Source organism: Zonotrichia albicollis, chromosome 1, assembly GCF_047830755.1.
Source record: "Zonotrichia albicollis isolate bZonAlb1 chromosome 1, bZonAlb1.hap1, whole genome shotgun sequence".
Classification (NCBI taxonomy): Eukaryota; Metazoa; Chordata; class Aves; order Passeriformes; family Passerellidae; genus Zonotrichia; species Zonotrichia albicollis.
The window spans coordinates 127,666,625-127,686,528 of record NC_133819.1 but is presented as its reverse complement, the minus strand read 5'-3'; the positions used below and the strand labels follow the sequence as shown (position 1 = coordinate 127,686,528).

Below are 19,904 nucleotides of genomic sequence, written 5' to 3'. Positions count from 1 at the left end.
GTAGGCACATATCCAACAGGACTTTGTGCTTATGTAGACCTCAGTGAATTAGCGCGTTAATGGACCAGCATCTCAAACACTAATGATGTTTGGCAGAGAAAGCAGGGCATGGAATGAAGATTCACCTCTCAACTCTGGGCAGAGTAAGAAAGCAAGCCAGCTAATTTGCTGAAGTTTGTACAAGACGTTAATTTCATACATATTTCTTTAAAGCGCATGAGCTCCGTTCACACTCCGCTGTGAATCACCTCAGCCGGTCATTTGGCCTCACCTTGCCTTGCACCAGAGCAGATTTAGGGCACAGTTTCCTTACTCATTCAGGAACTAAGCGCCCCAGGGGCAGGCTAAGGCAGAGGTCTGACAAGTCAGACACCTCGCTCCACCACGAAGCCACGGGGCGGGGAGGACGCGGGGCGCCCCTGGCCAACTGCAGCAATTATACCGGGAAGAGCCGAGACGAAGCGCTTGACCTGTGAAACTCCCGCCGTGCGAGAGGCGCGGGGCTCCCGGTGCTGCGGGCCAGGCTGTGCCCAGCTCGGGGCATCCTGCACCGAGGGCCGCGGGGCACCGCGAGGGGACGAAGGGAAAGGCGGCGGGATCCATCCCCCCGTGCTGCCCAAGGGATGCCCGGCGGGATCAGCCCCGCGCCCGCTCCTCACCCGCGTCCAGCCCCAGCTGGTAGCAGGCCAGCGGCTCCAGCGACAGCTTGTATCCCTCGAACTTGGGGTCCAGCAGCAGGCGCTTGGCCTGCAGGGAGCAGTGGGCGGCGCCCGCCATCCCGCGGCGCCGGGAAAACTTCGGGAAGCGCCGGCAACTCCGCGGGCCCGCGGGGAACGCGCGGCAGCGGCCGCGGAGCACCACGGGAAGAGGGTGCGCGGGCGCCCGGCCGCCGGAGTGCATGCTGGGAGCCGTAGTCCGGGCCAGGAGGCTGCCGTGAGCCCGGGGCGCGCCGGGAGCTGTAGTCGCCGAGCCCGGACTACGTTTCCCGGCGGCACCTGCTCCCAGGAGCGGTGAGGCTGGCGGCGCGTGGTGCGTCCTGCAGGCGGCTCCGCCTCTGCTGCACGGACCGGCGGGGCTGCGGCGGGCGGTGAGCCGGGAGTGAACCGGGAGCGATCCGGGAGCGAATCGGGCCGGGCCTTCCCTGTTCCGCTCCCTCGCTCCGGGGCGCCGCTGGGCGGGCCGAGCGCCGGGGGCGCCGGGCGGGAGGGCCGGGCTGCGGAGAGGCCGCGCCCGGAGAGGGTGGGCCGTGCCCGCGCAGGCGGCCCGGTGAGCTGCCGGTGCCCGGCGCTCGGACAGCCGGGTGGGTGCCGTGCCCAGCTCGCCCCTGAGCCGCTCACACACTGGTGCTCCGGTCATTGACCGCGGGGGGTGTGTCAGTGGACGGAACACTGCATGTCATTGTGTTTTGGTCCCTTTTTTTGGTTGAGTGAATGACACCAGCATTTGTCGAAACTGTGCTTTACTCTGTGTAGGTTTGTGGAAAACCTAGATTTCCAAAATGAATAAAGATGCGCAGATGAGAGCAACCATTAACCAAAAGCTAATCGAAACAGGAGAGCGAGAGCGGTAAGTTGAATTCCTCCTCCATTCCGTTGAGAGGCTTTAAATACATCAAGACTGCACTATACGTAGAAGTACAATATACTCCATAAAGTAGACTCAGTTCTAAATTCTTTAAATGCTCGCACATGAAAGTCTTGAGTGTTATAGAAGCTGTTTTAAAAAATGCCTTTGGAACAGTTTTATTTTAGTTTTCCACTTGAAAAGAGATACTGGGGAGATAAATGATGGGTAATTGGTTTATGAACTCTAAAGCTTACCCTTATGCAGGTATTTTGTGTTGGAATGCCCGAGATTCATGTAAGAATCATCCTTCCATTCAATTTGCTGCAGCTAAGTCTTGTTATTTCCTGATAAAGAGAAGGAAACAAAACTTTCCTTTTTGCTTTTAAGTTTTTCTTATGTTTCTAGCTCTTCTCTTATTAAGTAAAGCAATATATTGTACAATACATAAAGGAGTGCTTGTGCAAGTCATTTTAGAGATCCCAATCAAGTAAATTGCACAATTTTTTTTGGCCTATTGTTGTCTCTTCAGTCTGTTTTATTGATGTTATATTTGCATATCACTAGAGAGCTTATGACATTTACCTCCTCATCGTTTCACTGTGCTTGCAACACCATGCACCAAAAGCTCTAATTCCTTCATTTTTAAAGACCTGTATGGGAAGAAATTTTTTCCTGGGTCATGGCATAGCCTTGTGCCTGGTGTAATCTTTTGTAGCCTGACATGGTATCTCTGCTCTCCATCTTCCCTGGTTGTAACCATCCCCTTGAAGATTGCACAGAGCTTGAGAAAAGCAAGCAATTTATTGGAATGGTATTGAGATCTATTTTATGCTAATTTAAGAATAGGAAGGGTTTTATTAGGATGTCAAAAGCTGTCTTATAAACAGGCTTTATCAGAGCTGTACTGTGATCAGAGGCAGAGAACTTAGATTTCTTGAACTAAGAAATATCCAGAGGGAGCCAATTTCACGTGTATTCTTACTCTGCTTTTTGTCATCAGTTCCTCTGCCCTCTACACCATTCACTGAGTAGAAGGGATTAGACCTACACTGTTCAAACTCTTGCTACAATCCTTTCATTCATAAAAACAGGGTTTTGCTAGAGATACTTAGGGTTGTACAAGATAAGCAGGCTTCCTAGCTAATGGAGAAAAGGGTAAAAGATAATAAAGTTATTTATCATATCTTACTTTCATTTTCCCTTCTTCTGTTTTTTTAGTACTAATTTTCACTTTTTAACCTAACTTTCAATATTCTGTTTCGCTATACAGAGTAGATGCTTCATTGTGGCAGATTGTTGTGTCTTTTCCAGTAACGCCTGAATTCTTGTTGCTTAAGCTTACATAGCTAACCATGCTTAGGAAGCTTAAGATATAGGATCCTTCATTTTCACCCAGAACAAGATAGTGTGAACTGGGGAGATAAACTTGCAGTTGAGTAGTGCAGAATTCTTCCTGAAAGGTGAGGGAGAAGGTTTTGCTTATTTTAAAGACCTGGTATCAGGTGAAATACTCCAGCTTTGAAAGTCTGCATACATCTGCTACCAGAGTAGACTCAGGTTAAGTAATTCAAGCGCTTCTGTTTTTTTCTCTGTGGCTGCAGCATCAACATTGCCTGAAGCAATTCTGTGAGTTAATTTTGGATTCACCTGCTGTTCAGCCATTTCTGCTGCTGCTCTGGGACCTCTTGGGTAGTAATTGTAGGCCTGACTTTCACACTGGAGCATATTTAAGCTGTCAGGAATGTTTGCTGTTCTAACAAGTTTTATATTGTTTTAACAGCCTTAAAGAGTTGCTGAGAGCCAAGTTAATTGAATGTGGCTGGAAGGATCAGTTGAAGGCACATTGCAAAGGTAACAGTGGTCAATTAATTAATTTCTTTTGTAGTCAACTGAGATTCTGGACAAATAAAAGTCCCAGATGAAGGCTTTACTGACAGTTTAAACAAGACCTGGGCAAGAAGAATGTATCCCTGGCAACTTGACATTTATGTTTAAACATGCTACTGAACTGAGATTACTTCTCAGCTTTGATTTCTGCATTTTTCAGTAGTGTGCAAGGCACTATAAGTAAACAGTAGTTTCATACTGATGAAACATACTGATGTGTATTAATAATAGCCTTTATTTTCCTATAGATTTATTCCTTTTTCTCTGACATACTTTTTGGCTTGGCTGAAATATGTACAGAAATCTTGTTTAAACCAGTTGGAAGAATTGTAAGGATTTACTGTCTGTGCTCTTCCTTACTGTATGTTCCAAAGTGTTTTTCCAGTTGCACCTTTCTTACTACTGTGTAAATAATATGTTTTAAGAGATAAGTGAGCCAACTTGTGAACTGCTCCAACACTCTAGTAACAGGCTCATCTGGTAATGCTCAGATGAGATAAAACAATTTCATGTTTGTTTTTAAAATATGAGCTGATCAAGATGCATCAGCAGTGACAGGTTCCCATCCTTAAATCTATGGCATGAGTGAGAGACTAAAATCCACTGTACAGTGCAGTTGGTACTGAGCTAATAACCCATCTTTAGGTCTCATATTCTTTATATTCTCCCATGACCATGTAGGCAGGGTTTGTCTCTAAGTCACCAGCACAGGTGTCCTGGTTTGAGAGGAAATGAGTTTTATGGGATGCTGTGGTCAAACCATAGGTACTGAGATTTGAATATTGGCACCTGGTGTGGCCACTGAGGATATGGATACGCCTCTGAGAACACAGGGGGTTAAAAGCAGAGAACTCCCAGGAAAGCTTTCTCTGGATTTCAGTGGTGAAAGAGGTCAGAGCTCCCCTGCCCAGCTGTGGGCTGGGCGGCGGCGGCCAGGTGAGGTAGGGCCTCGGACAGAGGGGAGGTGAAGGCCCCTGAGGATGGAAGGGTGGAGGAACATTGGGGAGTCATCAGGCAGCAAAATCCCCCCAGGGGGGAGAGAGAGAGCCGGTGTCTGTGCCTGTGCCACTTTGAAATTTGATAGCACGGCCGGCTGAGGAGAAGCGGGGCATGTGGCAAGAAGGTTGGGCAGTGTGGGAGTTCTGGACAGGCAGAGCCTGAGATTTTTAACACTTTTTGGATGATGGAAACGTTACAAATGCTGATCCTCCTGGAGCTGAATGGGAAGAAAGATAGTGATGAGATAAGAGGAAATGGGCCACAAGAGAAGTGGAGAAGAATCTTGGGTGGGAGGAGGTGGTGGAGTGGCCTTTGGCTGGACTTTTCTTGTACAGCCATGGACAGAACCATTTTTCCTGTGACACAGAGACTGCATTTAGGGGGAGGCAGTGGCTCAGGGCCAAGAGAGTTCAGTGTTGTTATGTGAAAGAGTGTGTGAACAGAGACAATGGATGAGGAGGGTGGTTGGTGCCCTTGATCATCAGTGAAGGAGATCTGTGTTCTTGAGACCCCTTGGCCCCAGGGGGTGAATTTGAGGGGGACAGGTGTCCCAAAAGTGAGAGACTGGGCTCTTTTTGGAACTGGACAAAGCATCCTTAAAAGGAAAACCCTAGGAGCAGCTCCGATCCATGCACAGTGGTGAGAGCACTGGGCATGGAAGGAAGATGTCAGGATGGCAATGATCTCCAGGCAGTGCCACCTGTGACATGGAAACACAAGAGGTCTCAACTGTGTTTCCAGGGGAAGCCTGTGGCACAAGAGGGACTCCTCACTCTTTGATTAACTGAGAATTGATTATCTAAAGGGTGGTGATGGACTGAGAGTTGATGATCCGAGGGGTGGATGTATTGGAATTTGGTGGGGGGAGGAGGAATGTTTGGAAAGTTTTCATCCTGAGTTCTGTGTGTTTCTTTTATATATTGTAAGTTAATTAAGTTGTTTTCCTTCTGTTCCTAAGCTGGAGCCTGCTTTGCTGTATTCCTGGTCACATCTCATAGCAGACGCCAGGGAGAATGTATTTTCATGGGGGCATTGGCATTGCACCAGGGTCAAACTATGGCAACAGGTTTTGTCATTTTATGAATGGATTAAAAGACTTAAAGTATTGGTCTTGGTCTTCCCCAGATGTCATTAAAGAAAAAGGATTAGAACATGTTACTGTTGATGATTTGGTGGCAGAAATCACTCCCAAAGGCAGAGGTAAGAAAATGCAAATGTGGATGGAGTAGTACATCAATAAACATACCTATCTCTATTTCATCAGTATTTTGAAAGCAGCATCATGAGCTTGTCTGTGTTGGATTCAATAAAAAATGTTAATAGCTTGATATTACCTACAAATAAAATGTTAATAGCTTAATAATAGCAACCAATGAAAAATGTGAATTTGTATTGTGTAGCAGCCTTCAGATTACTTTTGCAGATTATTTAGTCATGTCTCTATTCATTTTTATAACTGATTTAATGGTCCCAAGTTGTGTATGCAACACAGATGTTTTAAAATTCCAAATCTTTTAAGATGGAAAATCAGAACTAACAGTTGTAGTGGAATGGGAAGAGTAAATGACATAGCATACAAATACTTAAAAAATTAAATCACTTAAGGAAACTGCAGTCCTCTTTATATTGATCTTCTCAGGCTCTCTAGCAGGATTTGATGTTAGTGGTAGAAATTTCATTAGGTTCTAAATAAAAATAGGCATTCAAAATAGCTTGCTTGAGACCCTTTCTAGAGACCAGATTTGAGAAATTTTTTTTATCTTAAATTTGTGAAGAAAAAAGGTAGGATAATCACACTTATTCTGGTGATTATATCCTGTTTCCTGTTAAATAATCCTTTTCCTCAAACTTGCCAGTTTTCTGGACTATGAATAGGCAAAAAAACCCCAAAAACCTGACCAGTAACATTGTTCTCAATAGATCCTAATTTTAGCCTATTTTAAATGGGGAAAATATACATGTGCTATATGAAAATAAAGTTGTTTCAGTTACTTTAGGTATTAACAAAATTGCAAGAACAATAAAAGAATAGAAATGGCTATTGTAAAAGCGTGGTTTAGCATACTTTTTGTTTTGTCTTTTTTTACTTCTTGCTTTCTTATTTGTGTTTCAGCTTTGGTACCAGACAGTGTAAAGAAGGAACTCTTGCAAAGAATAAGAACCTTCCTTGCTCAGCATGCCAGTCTTTAACTTTGACATTCATCTGGGATACAGTTTCCTGTATAACGTCAGTCATGTCAGGATTGGAATACAGTTTACATACTTCATCAGGATGAAAAACTATTAATTTTTCTTTGCATTGATTTCTTAAAGTTGGTGTTATTTTAATAAAAAATTTTGTGGACTCATGGTTCTAAGGTGGTTCTCTATCTCAGTGGACTGTAATGTGGTGTCACCTGTTCCAGTTTGTAATAATCCGTGACTTTATACAATTGTAGAACCTTGCAAAGATTTTCAGAAAAGAAGCACAGTTAACAAGTATGTTGAGCAGAAATGCAGAAAGGTGTAAAAAAAGTGTGAAAAAAAATGGGATACGCCATACTGCTGAGCATAGTTTTTCTGAATTTCCCAGAGTGAGCAGGACAAAGTTAAAACTGTTGGTGAAATTCCTTTTGTACTTCTTTTATAGAGAATGAGTTGTTTGAAGTCTCTGACATTGGATGCAAGTATTTACTCAGCAATTAATAAGAGGTTGAATTCTTTAAGAAAAAGGCAGTTGTATCTTTCATCAGCAATTCTTTTCACATTTGCTTTGAGTCACTATTCTAATTTTGAACAACTACTGTTTTCTATCTTTGCCCATATTACTGGTTTTTTGGGTTTTTTATGTGGATCTTTGGGGCCTTTTTAAATTAAGTATAGTTCAGTACTTTGCCACTGTAACATGAAGCATTTTTAATTCTTGTATCTGGAACTGTAACATCAACCAGGTCTATACATAACTGCAAAAATAAATTTGATTAATAGAGAGGATCAAGAAAGAGGCTTTGAAGTGAGAATGTTTAATTTTTCCCATATTTTAGAATCATTTATAAAATGATGCACAAGCATAAGCAAAACCTGAATGAGTAATTGGATACTGTTGTGACTCGGTGGAGAAAAACTACTGACTCAAAATAATATTCATACTCCTAATGAGAAGAATACTGTAAAAACTCGAAAAGCCGTTCCTCTGCCAGTGGGTTGCGCTGTTCCATCATGGCCGCTCGGGGGCGCCCGCGCCCTTCGCACTGGACGGAGGTGGCGGCTTCCCTTCCCTCTCGAGCCCTCGGCCTGCGGGGAGAGCGCTGCGGAGCTGTGGCACGGACACAGCGCCCCCCTCGCTGCCCGCCCCCTGAGACACGCTGTGCTCAGCCCGCAGCATCACCTGCACGGGGTTGGGCAGAGCCACAGTGGCAGTGCCAGCCTGAGAGGGCTCCAGGGCCGGCTCAGACGGGGAAACAAGTGTTATGTTTGCCCAATTATCCCATCAAAAAAACCCAAACAATATTTAAGATAGCAACAATTTTAATTGAATAGTTTAGAAAATATATAAATAAGGGATAATTTGGTTCAAATAATAGCGCATAAGTAAAAACAACCACGGGGTACGGAGGGCAGGGTTCTTGACCCTTGCCACTTCACGTACAAGCTTGCCAAGTGAAAGTCACCCCTTATATGCCATGTGTCAATGCCATCTCCTCCCATTTTCGGTTGGTCACTTTTCTGTCTCCGCCTTCATTACCACCTTTACCACGCATGCGCCACCACTCGGTTTGGTGGTCGCACAAGTCTTTGGGGGTCGTCACTGATGAAGGCCCTGTAGTCTTCTTCATTGTCCTTTAATTCACCTTTGAGTTACACATGCGCACCAAGCCAGTACAATGTAAGCCAAGACTAACGTATCACTGCATCTACATATCAAAGCAATAAGTCCCTTATAATTAGCATTTTCTTGGACCCAACCAGGTTCTTGGTCATTTTTAGCAACTGTACCTTCAGCTTCTTTCCTGTGGTCCTTGAGAACATCTGCTGGGAAGGGGGATGGGTGGAGCCCCTCCTTTCCCTCTCCTCTTTGGCATTACTATTTTTAACTTATTAATTCCAAATATTAGTTACTGTATCAATACGGAGTACCGTTTCAATTTTTATCAGTACGAATCATACTTATTTACCACACAAGGCTGGGAGAAATCTGCCCACCGCCAAAGGTGAAGCTTGGCAGTAAACGGGAGTTGGTATAAACGGGGCAATACCAGCACCAACAGGCTGAGATGTAACTGGTCATGAACATCTTTTGTCTACAAGGACCAAGCTCCTGCTAAGACTGTAACAACATTGGAGCCAAGATCGTGGATCTGCTGCAGATATTCTGCCTGCACTGTTTTAAATCTACCTTAATGTCAGCTAGAGTGTATTTGCTGTATGTCATTGCCTCGATGCTGTTAAATAAATGTGGAGGTCATAAAGAAAATAATTCTTTCGCTTAAAGATCCGTTTTGTTTTTCAAAATGTGCTTTTGCATTTAGTATGTATAATTGCTTAACCCCTGCTGGCAACTCAGCCCCACACAGCTACTCGCGCACTCCCCAGCAACACCAAGTGGGATGAGAAAGAGAATTGGAAGTATTGAAGTTGGAAAAACTCATGGATTGAGATACAGACAGGTCAATAGGTAAGGTAAAAGCCATGCACACAAGCATAGCAAAACAACGACTTCATTAAGCACTTCCCATTAGCAGGAAGATATGCAGATATCTTCAGGAAAGCATGGCTCCATCCACTTTTGCAAAATAACTGAGGTTAGTTAGAAAATAACATCTCCTACCGGGAAGGGAAGCAAAATCTTGCGATTTCAATGGGCATCAATTGGGCAACCTGTGGTCCATGTCCCTGCAGTTGATGGCATGGCATACCTTTTGATGGCTATCACTTTGGCAAAATATAAGGGTTTTTTTTATTTTAAGTATCCATGCCATGTCTCTGATATCTTCCCTTCCAATTAGTGTCTTCCTCCTTGATTTTTTCCCCTGCTTTTGCAATATCTGTGAGGTTAATTTTGGCCTGTTTTGCTCCTTTGCACTGCACCAGATGTAATCCCGGTCCATTTTCTTGTTGTCACAAAGGGTGACAAATCCCGATTTTCGGGATTTTTGGGGTTTTTTTAAATTGCATTTCATTTGATCATATCTCCTTTCCAGTGTGTTTGTTAGGCTTTCTTTTCACTTTCAGACTTCAACAGGAATCAGCTTTAGCAATCTTTGGTTCATATCCCTACACTTGATGACATACAGGCCTTTTCATGGTTTTTGACTTTAGGCAATTTTTTTTTATTTTTTAAGTATCCATGCCATCTCCCTGATATCTTCCCCTCCAAGTTGTTGTCTTTCTCCTTGATTTTTCCGCTGCTTTTGTAACATCTGTGAGTTTAGTTTTGGCATGTTTTGGTATTTTGCACTGCACCTCATTTCCTACCAGACCCTTTTCATGTAGTCATCAAATCTCTCATTTTCCTTTTTTTTTTTTTCGGGTTTTTTTCAATCGCATTTCATTTGATCCTATCTCTTTTCCAGAGTGTTTGTATGTCTTTCTTTTCAGTTTCACAAGATTTTGTTTCCCTTTGCGAAGGAAGTGAAAGAAAACAATTTTGGAGGAAATTAAGTGCAGGGGAAATTACTAAATTTTATCAAAACCAACCTCACAGATGCTGCAAAAACATGGGGAAAAAAATCACGGAGGAAGACACAACTTTGAGGGCTAGATATTAGGGACATGGCTTGGATTCTTAAAGAGAGTAAAAAGATCTTCCCCAAAGTGAAAGCTATCGTATGCTGTGGGTTGCTTTGAGTGGCAGGGACATGGACCAAAGCTTGCCCATTTGATCCCCCTTGAAATCTTGGAAAGAAGAAAGAAGGGCTTACAAACACTCTGTAATGGAGATACCATCAAAGGAAATATAATTATAGAAAGAAAAGCAGAAAATTGGGAAATTTAGTGACTGTATGGAAGTGTACAGGGATTGCATGAGCTGCATTTCAAGGGACCACAACATGCCAAAACTAACCTCTCAGATGTTTCAACATCAGGAGAAAAAATGAAGGAGGGAGGTAGAGTATTGGTATGTGTTGAACAGCCAATATTTATGCCAGGCGATGAAAGGAGGCGCTGTGCACAAGCAAATCAAAATAATAAATACCTATTTTTGTGTTTTGTGTATTCTTGGGGAGAAGCAGTTTCTTGTACTACCTTTTGCAGCTGGCTTTTTGGAAGTTTATTTTACATTAAATTCTTGTGCAGAATGAATCAATCCGTTTGTAGAGCTAGGTCTTGTTGAAAAAAGATATCCACTGAAATCTCTGTTTTTATAGAAATTATTTGTGAATTTAGAACAGACAATTTTTTTGTGTGTTGGGTAAGATAGAAAAAAGAATTCTAAAATGTACCTCAAATGTATTGATGTTTTTGGATGTGTCAAAGTGACAGACAATATTAGGACCATTAATATTGTGACCTTTATCACAATTGCAACTGTGCTGAACTTTTCAATTCAAAAGGTTCAACATTTGTCACTAGATATGAATTCATGTGAATTCAACATCTGTGAAATAACAGTCTAAGCCAAGAAGAATTTTTTTTTTCTGTCTAATTGAGATGACAAGTGTAAACAGTTAACTAAGTTTATGTTAAAGTCAAGGTATTTCTTTGTATATTGAAAATAGGAAATTGAAATACTGTCAGGAGGTTCTGCGTGAAGTTTATAAAAACTATGGAGCGGATGGCTATCTTTTGGGGTGTTTTCCTTCCATGTTTAATTTTTCTTTTTTATTTTGTCTTTCCAGCAGCAGTCCTTTTCCACTTAAAAAACAGACTGAATCAAACTAAAAGTTTCATTTCATTACATGGCAATCCCACAATTTCAATGAAACAAAATAACTGAGCTACCAGAGATCAATGAGAAGGAAGTGCAGCAAGACAGGTACAGGTCAGTGATCTTGTTATTTTCTGGGTTTTTTAAAATTTTTATTTCTGTTTAGTGTCAGAATTAGTTGGAGAGCTTTTTCCTGGATCTCCATAGTGAACATATTTTACCAAAACTAAATTTAGATTGTGATGATTTTAGAGTCTCTGCAAAGAGTATTAATTTTGAACTAATTTTGTATGTTTATTACTTGCATCAGATGCTGTTTCTTGGTACGTCCTAAGAAAGATATTGCATAATAACATATATATATATGTTATTATATATGTGTATATATATATTTATCTATATATCTATATAGATGTATATATCTATATCTGTATATATATATCTATATATCTATATCTATATCTATATCTATATCTATATCTATATCTATATCTATATCTATATCTATATATCTACATTTCATATATAACATAATGTTAATCCCAGTCATTGTCTATGAAGTTTGCATAGTAATACCTACGGTTTCTTGTAGCTGAAGGATTCTTTCACTTGGAGCCAGCAGTCCTTTACACTTTGTGCTTGTAGCTGCTGTTATCCAACTTTATTGAAGTTGAATAAGATTTAATTGTGGTAAATTATCTGTTGGCCCCTGTGCATAGCAATCTGCATAAGTATGACAGTTTTGCATGTGACAGCAATGCCTCATATACATCATGTGGAGTAGCACATTTCCCTTTGTAAGGACATCTGCTACCCTCTGGTGCATGGTTTCAAAACAGATGGGCCAAAGAGGCTTCAGCTCTGATGCAGGTCATCACAGTTCCCAGTGTTCTGTACATCATCATCATTACTCTCTGTTGTTATAGGTGATTTTTCTGAGGTTTACTCAGAGTACTACTGCAGAATCAAAAACTAAGTCCAACAGTTCTGCTCCATTTCCCCTCTCACAGTTTTTTTTTTTTTATTTCAAAGAGGAGCTGATGGTACTACTTCTACAAATCTAACGACTTCAGAACAACTCTCAGAAGGAGAATCATTATTCAAAAAGGAAAATACCTTCATTCTCCTTACCTTACTTCCCTGGAAAAGGTCTGAGTTGGGTTGGGTATTTCTGAACATAAAAAAAGACCATAGGAACAGAACATGGATTCACATCTTCCAAAGAAAGTAGCCCTCTGCTGCACTTATTACTGACAGTGAGCTTTGAGCACACCAAGCAGAATCTGCCTTAAACACATTTGGGAAAGAGAATCTGATTCATATCTAACAATGCTTCATGATCATGTTATTAAGACATGGTGTTTGATCAATATCTGCTACTGCAGATGCTGAAAGCAGAATGTTGGGTTTTTTTGTCTGTAAGTTTTATTTGACTAGTATTTAATCCAACACTTGATTTTATCCATTTCCAGACACTGTGACACGTGTTGCATATCTTCATCTTTCAAATCAATCTTACTATACAGTAAAGTTTGAAAGGCAAGCAACTTCTCTAAACAGTAACATTACCAACAAATAAAAATTTCTTTAAACATCCTCTTGACAGACACAAAGTATTAGGACATTTCACAGATTCAAATAGTCACAAACTTTTAAGCCAGAAAAATACAGCTGTGTTTCTCTAATCTTACTTGGATGGCATAAATTACAGTATGGACAGATATCTGGAATAATTCATACAATTTACAAATCCATCCAAAGTATGAATTATTGTTGAAATTAGGGAAATTATTATGTTGCTGTTATAAAAACTGTTCCTCAATAATCAGTTTGGCACTGTATTTTCCAGACATGTAGCCAGAAATTCTTTCATGTCTCATCTAAATATAATGAGCCAAGTTTGCTGACAGAAACAGTGTAGGACAATGAACAAGCCTGTTAGACACTTTTTGAACTGAGCTGAGCTGTGGAACAGGACAAAATGAGCAGAGTCTGAACAGTGAAGGCAGGAGAAGTGAGGCATCCAGCTCAGAGGTGGGCAAGGTTTTATAAGGGTTTGTTTCTTGGTTTTCTTATACAAGGCCAAATGAAACACCTAAATTAAAAGGAAATTAGAGATAAAGAAGAAAAACCTTATTTCAAAAAAATATGCAGGTGGAACAGGAGAAGACTGTGAAAAGGGATTAGCCTCTATCAGAGGTAGGAGAAGGAAATTCTAGAAATCCTGTGAACAAAAATTTTGGTGCACTGAGAGATGTTTTGTCGGCAGGTAAAGAGATCTTTTGGGGTTCTTAAGAGGACACCAGTATACAGATGAAGTAATGTTATATCAGCATTAACTTTTTGAGCCAAACTTGAAAAGTCATTAAATTTCATAGATTAGTTACACCAGATTTACTGTCTAAGAAGCAGAAAAATAGTTGACAAAGAAATAAAGCTTAGGAATAAGAATAAACTTTTATCAGGTTCCCTTATTTCCCTAAGTCAAAACCAATATGATCTTAAATAAATGCAATTTGAGATAACTTTTAAATTTTAAATTAGACAAAGAGCTGTGTTTCCATGATTCATAGAACTCATTAAACTCCAAAATGCAGAATTTATTTCCTTGCTATCCAGTTAAAATACCAATTAAACACTTCACCTTGTTAATCTTTAATCAAGAAAATTAATGCTACTTCTAAACTCTTATTCAAGTCTCATATCATAGCATAACAACAACAATTCCTCTCCTTTATGGACTTCGATGCTGCATCCAGCTGTGCTGCTAATGTAACAGCCATGTAACAGTCTCTGGTTATTTGCATTACTGTTTATGGAATTTATACGGTAATAGATATGACTGAAATGTCTTGCCTGAATTATTTAAATAATTTAATACATTGTTTCACCTATTTGAGATGACCACTTAACATTTTCCATCACTATTCTTTGTTACATAATTTTTTTGCTATGTGTATATGAAGCGTCTCTTGTTAATGGATTCTGAGAGGAGTTTTGTCTGTTTCTTAGTTTGTCTTATTTTTTATTTTATTTTGTGTTATTTTGTATTTTAATTTTCTGAGCAGTGAGTGAATCAATCAGACTAACTACTGCCATGTGCCACAAAGGATAAATCAAGGTCTTTCTCAAAGACAGACCAGGTATTTGGCTTAGACTAAATACGTGCCTTGAAGATGACTGTTTGTGTTTGATGGGGAGATGGAGGCACATAATGACAACCACTTAAAGCTTGGCTCTTGAGAATTTGCCAAAGCTTGGTCTCAGTGTTAAGAGTTTAAACAGTAAGTTTCCACATAAGTTGTACCTATACCAGTGTCACACAATCTTTGTCTCCTCTTGATCTCACTACTCACACCCTGCCACAGGAAGTTTTAGCTCTGAGACCAGGACTTAAAGGACCTGGGAATGGTTTGCATCAACAGAGTTGTAACATGCTAGTGGCTATGGGCAAATTAGACGAAATAATAATTGGGTTTTCTCTAGCAGAAATAATTTACAAATAGAAAAATTCATGTAAGCTATGCTCTACACTAAAAAGCAAATTCAGGCATGTAACCAAGGATATAGTTTTCTTTTACAACTAGATGTCACAGCTGTGAATTATAATTTTACACTGAAAAAGTGCTCTGCAAGATGTGTGGTATATTCTTAATGATCAAGGTTTTGTTACCATGCTATTCTGAACACGTGAATGAGGAAGGATTTGAAATGAGGAGTAATTCCTTTTATCAAGCTGATAAAATGGCAACTAAGCTTTTGGACATTGGAGCCATCTCTCAGATATACATTTTGCCTTCATCTTCTAGAAGAAGAATTGTGCCTTTCTGTTGAAAGGCATTTTCACTGACAGTTGAATTTACTTTGGTAGGATGAAATGAATTTTCTTTTCTAAAATTTGCTTCTTAGATAATAGCTTCTTTATTTTTATTATTTCCAGATTTCTCAGCAGAGCGGCAAAGAAGAAACACTTGGCAGAAAATTGTGTCAGGAACTACCTTAATAAGTTGGGTTTGCAAGTTTTTAAAAAGTGTTTCTTTTGTAAATGATTTTTTTTAATTTTAGCATTTTATACTAGAGTTCTTTACTCATATCCAGTCTCCTGAAACCTTCATTAAGGATCCTATGTTTTATGACACCCTCTTGCTCTTTTAAATTGAAAATGCATTATTCTCATTTGTTGCTATAAACTACAAAAAATGTCTGTCAAAAAAATTTACCAGTGAAATAATTACTTCTTGTTTTGCATTATCTAAATAGCTGTGTAGAATATTTGCCATTTATTCATTAAACATTCACTGGGGTGCATGAAGTGGGATAGCAAATATGCAATGAAAACATGCCGTGACATTTTTTCTAGGAGCTTTCTTCTGATACCATAGCTAATCTGGAATCTGGCAAGAGATGTTGCATTTTAATATAGTTTGCTTCCTCTCATTTATATTCCCATCTCTGAAAAAGCTATCACTATTCTCATTCCCAGGTTATTAATGAACACAGAGGAAAATTTCTCTTTATTATCTCTTACTAATGCTATTTTACAGCTTTCAAGGATCCTCTACATCCTGTCAATTTGGTGCATAGGAGAACGAGGGTGTCTGTGTGGTATCAGGCCTCACTCCTATCTAGCCAAGCATTCATGGCTGAGAAGTGTGCCACATCAATTGATGAAGAAAAGATAATGAAGTGAAATTAGCTTTTGCAATAAATGGCAAACCTCCTAATCACTGACAGTGTGTGTGTTTAATACTAGTACATTTTTCATGAGCTCAGTTTGCAAAAGCTTCATGCAGCCTTTGCTTCCAATCCTGCAGTATTCTTGCAGGCCAGGTTCTGCCCTCTGGGCATGCGTGCTCCCAGCCTTAGCTGACCTCTTCAGAATTTTAACTTCAATTATTCCTTGGTAAAACAAAAGCTTAATATCCACTTTGTGGTACTTCTGTTTGTCTCCTCTTCTTCTGAAACTTGATTTGACCTTTGCTGTTTAAGGACTCGTTTTGCCAAGAACTGGCTTTTTATTTCAGGAGTGCCCAAATAAGTCAGAGCAACATTTGGCTTTATAAAGGAAACAGAACTCTTCATAAGAAAAATAATGGGATTTTTCAGACTGTCTGGAAGAAATTGCAAATTTTCCTCTCCCACAGTTTATCTTTAATGAACTCCCTTTTATTGATTTAGATAAGATGCTTGTATCTGCAGTCAGGTAAAGCTAATCCCAGCAGCAATGGGCCAGGAAGCAGTGGGCCAGGCCTGAATTCTATTGCTGTGCAGCTCATCAGTGTGTACAGTAAGAGCTTTGTCACAAGTCCACCAAGTCCCTGAAGTCTCCCTGGCTCTTCTGACAATAAAATGGGAAAAAAATGGCAAACCTCCCAATATTACTCTAAGGTAGTTTGGATGGCCTGTATGCAGGGGAACATACGGGCCCAATCCTGGCTCAGAATCAAGGCCAGACCCTGGCTGAGCATCAGGCCCTGTTCCTGTGCCTGAGACAGAAGCCTCAGTCCCAATGGCACAGAGAACACCTGCATTACCTGGTGCTGCATGGTTTCACAAACTGGATAGGCTTGGAATGAATATACTGCACTGTTTTAGGATATGTGGCAAGAGTAGGAGACAAGACTTGTAAAATTACCGAAATAGAATTACAAGAAGTCTTTTGGCATTCAAATTTTGATTCATTGGGATTCAGCTCTAATTTTAGGTACATTTTCTACTTTATTGCCTTGGATGCAGGAGGATTCTTCATTTGGACAAATATCCTTTCATAACGTAGAAAATATCCAGTATGTAATAACTTCTCAACTATATTAACTGTAAACAGCCAATATGGCTCTAAAGCAAAAGGGTCATCTTGCATTCTCTTAATTTCCTACATATTTTACTGAAGTTTGCTGTTAAATTTTTAAAAGCATTGATAATCTGATTGTTTAGTTATGCATGTTGTAAACTATGTGATAAGACTAGTGTCTGTTAATTATAAATCAAAATATAGATATTTAACATTTAATGAAAATTTCACACTTTTAACAAAACATTGTAGGTTTGTAAATGCCAGTAATTAATGAGGCAACACTGACTTCTCTTTGTCCAGGATTTTGACCCACATATGCCTCATGTCTGTTTTATTCTGTTTCTCAAGTAAACATAGATTAAATATTTTTGTGAATAAGCCAGTCTAGAATCTAGGCCTGAGGCATTATGCTGCTGGTTTTCAACAAAATATGACTTCTCCAGAAAGCTTTAGCTACTTCTGAGTGAAAGAAGAATACAGAAGTGTCAGTGTTTCTTTTTAAAGAGATCATCTTGGGGCAAAATGTTTGTCTCACTAGCTTGTATTCCATGAATTTATTTTATTATATTCTGTTATAAATAACACAAGTGTGTGTTTCAACAAGAATTTCAAAAGTTTAAATTAAATAAAAGAATTAAACAACTGATAGACAATTTTGACACTAATTACTAAAATGAAGTTCTGTTGAAAAGAAAGGCTTATAAGTACTTAAAAGCAAACTTCACTATGATTTTCACACAGAAAACCTGTTAATTCTTTCAGGGATAATTCTTTAGGGGTCTCCATCCAACAAGATTTTAATTGTCATGGCTCCAATTGAATGCCTCAGTATCTGTAAAATAAAATACTGAAACAAGACTTTAGTCGGTTTCATACAGCAATTTTTATGTTATTCTTTTCACTCATAAAATTTAAGGAAAACTCTTTAATTACTCAAGAGAATATCTCCCTGGTCTTGTGTCTTAGTTCCTCTCATGACATCCCATGCAACATGAACAGCTAAGCAGGACTTTCCATGCTTGCTGTGTACATGAATTATGAATAAATTCTGAATTATGAAATAAATTTTACCAAAAGCATCCCATCTTCTAATCTGTGGTGCATTTTTCAAGGAAGGAGATGATTGCAGACCAGTTGTATAAAAGATGAGAAACAGATTGCCCAGTTGTCTCCTTAGAGTTGCTCATGACGTGGGAATGAGTGTAGTTAGGAGAAGCTTTATAAAGAATGGAAGTTATATTTCTAATTTTCATGCTGAATTGTCTGTACAATCCTTCACTCTGGGTTGCACAGTGTGCATAAGGCCACTGAGGAGGCTGCACTGACCCTGGGGGGAGCAGAGCTCACTCAGTGTGTGGCTGTGAATTTGAGCTAGTGTCTCCAGAAATGGGCTACTCCTGGCAGGGAAGGTCTTCTTCCTGTTCATCCTTATTCAGAGCCAAAAACTGATAAGAGCTTCTACAGAACAAGACTTATCTACAGAAGAGTAGATCAGCACACTGTGGCATCAACACAACTGAACACTTCACTCTCTGCTAGTCACTGGGTATGTCTTCAGTTTGGAGGTTTCATAAAATCACAGAATCACAGAATGGTTTGGGCTGGAAAGGAACTTAAATGATCATTTAGTCCCAAACCTGCTGCCATGGGCATCGACAATTTTCACTAGACCAGGTTATTCAAAGCCCCATCCAGCCTGGCCTTAAACACTTTCAGAAATGGGACAGCCACAACTTCTCTGGGTTATCAGTTCCAAGTGCCTCACCACTTGCCAGTGCCCACTTGGATTTTCCTGCTGTAGAGTAAGCATTTTGACGTCTTTCAAGAATTGTATTTGGGGATCACTTTTGTACTCAGTGCAAAGAACTTGCTTTGTCCTTGCCAGGCGGAGATTGTTCTCATGCATTTGTGTGATTTGAGTTGTCCATTTCTTTATCACTTTATGGATCATTAAGATGTGGCGATAAAATTGAAAATAGTAAGAGCTGATCTGATTTCAGTGGCCTCCGATTTCTTACTGACCCTTTGTGCTAACCCATTTCAAAAGATTACCCGTAGATGTGATAACTTAGAGAAACAAAGCAATAAGCTAAGAACCATGACAATTTAACTGTATTTAATCTCAATGATGCAGCACACTCATCTTATAGGAAAAATGAATCTGTCAATTTATAAGTTCTTCATATATGTTCCGAACTTGAAAACATTTTAAAACCTGTTTTTAATGTATATTTCAAAATAATGCTTTCACTATTCTTAAAGAGAAAGCAGCCTTGGCAAAAATGTTTGGGAAACCCCAAGCATTGACATTTTGAAATGACAGATTAAATTATTACAGCGAAGGCTGGGGACATTACAGTCTTGGGCCAGTTTTATAGTGAAACTACAGTGAAACTATTTTGCATCATTGCCAGCTACCAGCCAGTTAGCTGGCCTGAACCAGTTGATATTTTAAATCAAAATATCAAACCAAAATATTTTCAAAATACCTCAAGATTTTTTGTGGTATTTTTAAAACATTTCTATGAGGCATATTTTTGGCATAGTGATGTGTAAAGCTACTGCTTTTCGCCCAATGTGCCTTCAAACACTCAAAACAGGAGTGTTCCCTGCAGTTAAGAGACATATGGAGGAAATTCGTAACTGGCAATTGTTTTAATAAAGAGCTCTATGGAGAGTTCTAGTTTGCTTTTTAGAAAGCAAATAATTATACTTGTCAACTTTGACAAACAGAAGGTTACTATTTGAAATACAGGGATATTAATAAATTCTGTCATATTTACTACCTCATTGAACTTTATTGTTATTTAA

General features: G+C 39.7%; 2 protein-coding genes across 3 annotated transcripts in view; one reads left to right on the top strand and one right to left on the bottom strand.

Moving 5' to 3' along the window:
- The window catches only part of NUDCD1 (NudC domain containing 1), a 37,462-nt gene extending 36,568 nt beyond the window's left edge, over nt 1-894 (bottom strand). Inside the window, exon 1 of the mRNA XM_074553304.1 lies at nt 660-894. Coding sequence (XP_074409405.1) covers nt 660-777 — 118 coding nt within the window. The 5' untranslated portion in view covers nt 778-894. The remainder of the gene's footprint in view (nt 1-659) is intronic.
- A 38-nt stretch (nt 895-932) lies between these two features.
- On the top strand, nt 933-6,800 carry ENY2 (ENY2 transcription and export complex 2 subunit). 2 transcript variants are annotated; one of them, XM_074553318.1, is made up of 5 exons: nt 933-1,087; nt 1,473-1,566; nt 3,347-3,417; nt 5,578-5,652; nt 6,566-6,800. In XM_074553318.1, exons 2-5 carry the CDS (start codon nt 1,499-1,501, stop codon nt 6,640-6,642), a joined length of 291 nt encoding a protein of 96 aa, XP_074409419.1. In that variant the 5' UTR covers nt 933-1,087; nt 1,473-1,498; the 3' UTR covers nt 6,643-6,800. The 2 variants fall into 2 exon arrangements, with proteins under 2 accessions (XP_074409419.1, XP_074409424.1); XM_074553323.1 differs by lacking the exon at nt 933-1,087 and adding an exon at nt 1,095-1,300.
- Nucleotides 6,801-19,904: the final 13,104 nt, after the last annotated feature.